The sequence below is a fragment of the Myxocyprinus asiaticus genome, chromosome 35 (genome assembly GCF_019703515.2).
Source record: "Myxocyprinus asiaticus isolate MX2 ecotype Aquarium Trade chromosome 35, UBuf_Myxa_2, whole genome shotgun sequence".
Taxonomy (NCBI): domain Eukaryota; kingdom Metazoa; phylum Chordata; class Actinopteri; order Cypriniformes; family Catostomidae; genus Myxocyprinus; species Myxocyprinus asiaticus.
The window spans coordinates 19796000-19803330 of NC_059378.1; the positions used below are offsets into that span (position 1 = coordinate 19796000).

General features: G+C 37.2%; 1 protein-coding gene across 1 annotated transcript; it reads left to right on the forward strand.

Moving 5' to 3' along the window:
* Positions 1-361: 361 nt before the first annotated feature.
* LOC127426350 (adenosine receptor A1-like) lies at positions 362-5880 on the forward strand. Its single transcript, XM_051673106.1, has 2 exons — positions 362-1361; positions 4332-5880. The coding sequence occupies exons 1-2, from the start codon at positions 1033-1035 to the stop codon at positions 4990-4992; spliced, it is 990 nt and encodes a 329-aa protein (XP_051529066.1). The 5' UTR covers positions 362-1032; the 3' UTR covers positions 4993-5880.
* The last annotated feature ends 1451 nt before the right edge of the window (positions 5881-7331 follow it).

The following is a 7331-nucleotide window of genomic DNA, read 5'->3' on the forward strand; positions in this document are numbered from 1 at the left end:
TTTCAAGAATTTCAGCTTTTAATGAAGCTTTCATTTAGCGTTTTTTTTTTTACTGTTTTTATTTGCATATATGTATTAGCATAATGCTGAATTGCTAAATTCATAAACTTAAATAATAATAATAATAATAATAATAATAATAATAATTAGGCCCACTCAACTTTTAGATTCATACATCTAAAAACTGATGAGGAAGCTTCAACCTCAATATATAGTATGTTGCCATTTTTATAAAAATGAAAAAAAAAAAAAAACGAAAACTTCAAAAGTGAACCATCTCCTCCGCTAATGCTGCGTAAGGGGTTGTGCATTAACGGATGAATAAATACTTGAACTATCCACTGAAAAATTACGCCATCCGGGTCTCTTTCTTAAACTATTTTCAACGTACTAGGATCTGGGACATTAATTGTAATCTTTAAAAATTTTAGGATTTTTTTGGACGCTGCCTATATAAATCAAAATAATAGATGTGATTAACCACTGCAACTTATTAAAGTTGATGCACGTCTGCTGCGCTGTCTTGCCTTGCCTTGCCTTTGGTGATAGGAGGGAACATCTGATTGACGAGACTATTGCATCGGACGTGAAACCTCACAGCATCGACTGACATTTGTCTAGACTTTTTAATCCATTTGGAGGCTTTCTTGACCGACTCTTGTGCACAGGTGTTGAGTCAGGCTGTTCTGATTAACTGTGACTGAATCTAATGCGCTGGGAATGTGTACTCGCGAAATGTCTGAAGTGACTCATTTTGGTTCACTGTGGAACTGGACTTTTAGACACCGGACATGATGATGATGCCGCGGAGGCATTTCGGAGAGGAGGCATTTGCTCTCAGATCCGGTTTCTCAAAATTTATGTCTTCATCTAGCACAATGTAACTAAAACCGAGATGTAAACCAGAATAAATGGGCCAGTTTTGAATGAATGCTCTGTCTTCTCAAACGTCGAACTCGAGGATCAAACACATACTAAAAGCCTGGGGGATCTTTTATCCTGTTCAACAGACGCTCTGTATTCCTCGCAAGGATGCCAGATATCTTGTCTCTTTACATTGCAATGGAAGTGCTCACTGCTCTTTTTTCTGTCACTGGGAATGTGATGGTGGTCTGGGCGGTGAGAATTAACCGATCTTTACGGGACACGACCATTTACTTCATCGTCAGTCTGGCTCTGGCGGACATTGCTGTTGGAGCACTTGTCATTCCTCTGGCTATAACCATAAGCATCGGATTGAAGACTCATTTTTATAGCTGTCTGCTTGTGGCATGTACTGTACTGGTTCTTACTCAAAGTTCAATACTTGCCCTCCTGGCTATTGCTATTGACCGCTATCTGAGGGTCAAGATACCAATGAGGTAACATCAAGATGCCAGTTCTTAATTTATTTTAGGAGGGTCTTATATATATATATATATATATATATATATATATATATATATATATATATATTCTCAGGTCTGTTTTACCTCTGAGAAAATGAAATGACAGCTGTTTTTTTTTTTTTTTTTTTTTTTTTCTGTTATTAATGTGAGGATTTTTTTATTTTTATAGTTAAGTTAATTTTAAAGAACTATTTCACAGTTTCAGAAAATTAGGTGGACATCTTAAAGGAATATTCCAGGTTTAATACAAGTTAAACTCAATCAACAGAATTTGTGGCATAATATTGACTACCACAAAAATAAATTTTGACTTAAAAAAAAAAAAAAGCAAAAATCTGTGTTACAGTGAGGCACTTACAATGGAAGTGAAAGGGGCCAATCCGTAAACGTTAATAGTCGGCATGAAACGGAAGTTGCAACCAACTTCTGTATTGTGATGTGTTTCCTAGTGAAACAACTCATCTAACAAGAAAAAAATGTAGGGTGGGGATTTGAGTTTATCTATTGGTTGATTGGATTGTGAAAAGTGGGCGTTGCATAGCGGAAAGGAGGCAGATCTGAATGCGAGTTTGCTTGATTCAGAGCCGGTTATCGGTGAAATTGAGCAGCGATCTCGACACATTTATGATCAAACTGATGAGTACCTCGCGATCTTTGCTTATGAAGAGGCTTTAGCCATTGAAAAATTAGTGAGTAAAAGATAACCATATTTGAACTCTTTGAATCACAATACACTAAATATTAAGGAAAAAACACTACTCCTGCTGTGCATCCCAAGATAACCGCATTCAAAAATATAAATAAACTCCAGAGTCATCCGAAGCATTGTATTCATTAGTGATCACCGCAGCAATTCAGGCGTGAAATGTCTCAAACACAACCGCAAGTTTGCCATTATTCCTCCTCATTCGAAATGTAAATTCAAGCCAGCTGACCCATAACCAAGGAAGTTTGGGTTAAGGAATGATTGTTTTGAAGGAAAACAGACGAAAACACACCTTGCTGTCTTCATCAACATGCAATTGATGCTTTGTTTAACTCTACGCAAGGTTGTGGTATTTATAAGAAAGGTACAGGGTTTAAGTGGAATAAATGAAGTCCTGCATATGTCACCAGAGAGAAGTCTGTCGTTTCACTGGAAGATTGGGTTATTACATTTTGATTAAAGATTACGAGGTCAAATTATTATTTTTTTTACAAATAAAACATATGCATGGATGAATTGTTCACAATAAGATCAATAACATGCATTTAGAAAATAGATAGGTTGAATTTTCATTTCATGCCGACTTTAAAACACTCACTGTTTCAAAAGTATAGCCACACGATATAAACAATATGCGTATTAACATGATTTTAATGTGATAAAATCGCTTTCTAAACTTTACGGTGTAAATTTATAGCCAAATTTACAACTATTGTTGCCATGATGATGTAATGTAAACAAACTTTAAAAAGACTAAAAATGACAATTTAAACTAATTTATAGCTCAAATAATACATAAGTTTTAAAAGAAGAATTAATTGTGGGTTTTTATAAAATTATAAGCTTCACAGTTCTGCCTTTTAAACCCTCCAAAAATTGGCCCCATTCACTTCCATTGTAAGTGCCACAATGTAACCTCGATTTTTTTTTTTTTTTTTTTTTAAAGATAAGGGATGAGTCAAAATTAATTTTAGTGGTAATCAACATCATGCCACAAATGCTGTTGTTTGAGTTTAACTTGTATTGAACCTGGAATATAAGACAGATTTACACAAAATAGATGGAGTGGTGGTGGCATAGTGGACTAAAGCACTGAACTGGTAAGCAAAAGGTTGTTGGTTCAATCCCCACAGCTACCACCATTGTGTCCTTGAGCAAGGCACTTAACTCCAGGTTGCTCCAGGGGGATCGTCCCTGTAATAAGGGCACTGTAAGTTGCTTTGGATAAAAGCATCTGCCAAATGCATAAATGTAGATCATTGGCTTTTTAAAACTATACTAAAACAGTGGTTCCGAACATCCCATATGAGAACTTGACTTTATTATTGGGCACCCCTACCCGATAGTGAGCACAGTTTAATGTGTCAATGAGAAATATTGAGGTGTATATCTTTGTAGATATAGAGAGTGTGGCACGGAAGCATAGCTGGAACTGATTATATACTTTTCTACACAATCCCTGACTGAAGAATGATGTTTGACCTGGTGGGTTTGTTGTGGGCTGCATGGTTCTTTAATTATTTTTTGTTATGGAAGTCACTTTCAAAATTGCATTCAAACATAACACCCACAGTCCCTAATTTCCTGTTCTGGCTATGGCCTCTTTCAATAATGTGTAGCACATGCTAAAGCTGTAGTTTTATGTTTTACAGGGTTTGATTTCAAGCATTGTTTCATGAACTGTAAAACCAAACAATATTCAAATACGTATAGATGACTCAAAACAAAGAACGACTAATTATAGACGACTCTTCTAAAGTAAGACTGCTGTGCCATCTTTATGTACCATGTCACAGAGGAAAACTTCAAAGTCCGCTTAATTTATATTAATGATAGAAATGAATTATAACATTCTTTACCTGGTTTGAGTTTGTGTTGTAATTAAACTGGAAAAGTGCATAGTTAGTTGCTTGTATGACTAGTGCCAATTTGCCAGCTGAATGGATGGCATGCTTCACTAACCTCATTTGTATAGTCTGAAAAGACCTGCTGCTCTCTTTACAGAGAAGGGATTGTAACTGAATCTGAATGTAATTCGTCCTGGCAGAGTTTGTATAGTGGATCATTTTTAGTTAAGACTGCTTACTTCCCATAGAAAGGAATAGTTTGCACTTCCTTAAAAAATAGGCCTGATTTTTTTTGTAATTTATAATCCAATGCTTCCTCTTTCCCCTTAGTCTTACATTGCTGGCATTTCTCCGAATTGTCAATTCTGAAAACAAATTTTTTCCCCATAGCTATAAAAGAGTGGTGACTCCAAAACGTGCAGGCACAGCAGTGGTGGTGTGCTGGATGGTGGCCATTGTAGTTGGCCTGATGCCCATGTTGGGCTGGAACAATCTGGAGAAGCTACGGCAAACCAACGGCACTCTGGGAGCTGACCATCTTGTAACCTGTGAGTTTGAGAATGTCATCAGTATGGAGTACATGGTCTACTTCAACTTCTTCGGCTGGGTTCTGCCACCTCTCGTGCTCATGTTGCTCATCTACGCTGAGATATTCTACATGATTCACAAGCAGCTTAATAAGAAAGTCACTATCAACCAGACTGACCCTACCCGATATTACGGAAAAGAACTAAAGCTCGCAAAATCTCTCGCGCTGGTACTCTTTTTGTTTGCTGTTAGCTGGTTGCCTTTGCATATCCTGAATTGCATCACTCTCTTCTGCCCTGATTGTGACAATTCCACATACCTCCTCTATATTGCTATCTTACTCAGTCACGGCAACTCTGCCGTCAATCCCATTGTTTATGCATTTCGCATTAAAAAATTCCAGAATGCTTTCGTTAAGATCTGGAAACAGTACGTGTGCTGCATGGAGGTTACACATCTGGATGATCGGCCCAGCCTTCGTAGAGATAGTAAAGAGAGAAGACTGCGGCACAATGACATCTGACTAAACACTAAACCGGGTTTCTATATAACTTTTTTAAATATTATATTAGATGAACTCTTCAATGGAAATGCAGCCTGAAATAAATGCTGCCAGTTGTTAGAACACATTTGCCACAGATTTGGAGAAAACCAGATGAAACATTAGTGGAAAGGTTTCCTTGAAAAATTCAGTTTTCCAATCAGTGGTGCATAGAATAAATTACATAATTGGTGGGGGACCATAAAACGAATGAAAGTGGCCTCTTTCACAGAAATAGCCACACAGTCCAACTGGCACTTTGATCTGTGGGAAAATATTTATCATGATCATTGTGCTCTGACTGAAAAGGGCTTTATGTATTGACAGCAAAAGTGCAGCCAAAGCTGGCTTGGTATGACAACCATCTGAACCACCACTCTTTTGCTAAGTCAACAGCATAGCAGTGTCTGTCTGCAGACTAGGAACCTTGAGAAAGGACAATGAGTTGTTGATGTTTGTTGCTTTGCAAGACTGGTGCAAGTCCCCAGTTTTCAGAAATGCAAGTGGGCCCACTTTGCCTTAAGGAGAACTTTGGTTGACTTATTGGTCCAGTTTCATCAAAATGACAGGGAAAGTTTTCTGTGTTAGATTTGTTTTATTTTTCAATGTTATGTTCTGAATTAATAGGTCCAGTGATGTTATACTCATCTCTACTTTGTTGTAGGTGTAACACAATAACCACTGGAAGATGACTTTTTGATGAGTGTTACATTTTAATATTTGTTTGTGTGAGAATTTTAAGATATTTACGTGTCTTGGATCTCACTGAATAATGCTATAATGAAACAAAAATGTAGACAGGTTTCTACGCACTTAATATTTAGAGGACCTGAGAAAGCTGTGCACTGACACACAGGAAGGAACCTTGAATAAATCTAGATTGAATGATACTACTGTAGGTCTGATGTGCTTTTCTGCTTAATATTAAGGTACATTGTTATCATAAATGATGCATAACCTGTGAGTGAGGACAATCGCAGTTGGATCTCTCAAATGTCAAGGCCTCCCTTTAAAGGAATAGTGCACCTAAAAATGACAGTTCTCTCATTTACTCCCCCTCAAACCTATATGACTTTTCCCCATTGAACACAAAAGGGGAGAGGAAGTTATACAGACTTAAAATACCTTTAGGGTGAGTAAATCATAATTTTCATTTTTGGGTGAACTATCCCTTTAAATTGTAATATAGAAAAGACATTCAGAGCTTTCACTAAAATAGTTACTTTTTCTGAGTGTATTTGAAGAGGAACTGAATTTGCCATGTTGTCACCAAGTGGTGTTTTAACACCTGAAAACTTGATTATAAATCATTTGTGCTTCAAATGGACTTTACTGCTGAGACAGTAATTTTGACTCTGTGTCCTTGAAATAAGGTGACAGTTCCTAATGTATCCTCTGAAAAGGTCAAGCCACTTAACAGATTAAAACAACCTTGTTCAGAGTAGCAAGGACTTCTCAATCTTAGATCGTATTCAAGATCAAATCAATTAATTCCGCCTCTTGCAAGGAGGTGGTCTTTTGTGTTGCTTCCTGTTAAATGACCATTCCCAAACTTCCTGGGTTGGTCTTGAGGTCGGAATCAAAGCTTATGTGACCTCCATAAGTTCCGCACCTTTAAATGTCTTCAGACTAGACAGCTGACCCCTGTTTCCATGGTGCCCCCATGTGTGTGCCAACCTGCCTGCAGCATTTAAAGGTGCAGTCAGTCATTTTTTCTTGTTAAAAAAGTTTTACTCTTAAAGAAACATGTATAAAATCATGAGCAGTCATATCAGCAACCTTATAAAAGATGTTTTATTCTACATGGAGAGGGTCCTCTCATGGGGGCTGCCATGATAGAATCACAAGAACAGTCGAAGACTACTTGCTTAATCAGAGTAACCACCCTATTATTGGACACTTTCACTCATTAATTAATGAGTTAATCATGGCTGACTGTGAATAGCAAATTCCTAAAATGGCATCTGTAACTAAAAACTAGTCTCGCATAGCCAGACCTTTACCTAAAACGGCACAGGTCTGGGATATATAGTAGCTTTAATTGAACAGGGACTGCCCAGTTAGACCTTTAAGTGACATGTAAAGTGATCAATCACAGTTGATTTAGTCATCACGTTCAGTTTAGGGGTTATCAGAGATGTTTAATTCCATAATAAAAGATCGTCATGGGGAAAGTTATAATTTACAGTATATAATGGTGCGCAAGTCTCCGTGAGCAATTGCACAGAATATACATGGGAAAATAGCGGGAAATATTTATAAAGACTTAGTAAAACACAGAAAGCTTCATCACAGAGTATTTAAACAAAGCATTCAGCTCT

Coding starts and splice junctions, on each gene's coding strand:
- LOC127426350 (XM_051673106.1), top strand. CDS start 1,033: ATGCCAGATATCTTGTCTCTTTACATTGCAATGGAAGTGCTCACTGCT. Junction 1,362..4,331: donor AGGGTCAAGATACCAATGAG/GTAACATCAAGA, acceptor TTTTCCCCATAG/CTATAAAAGAGTGGTGACTC.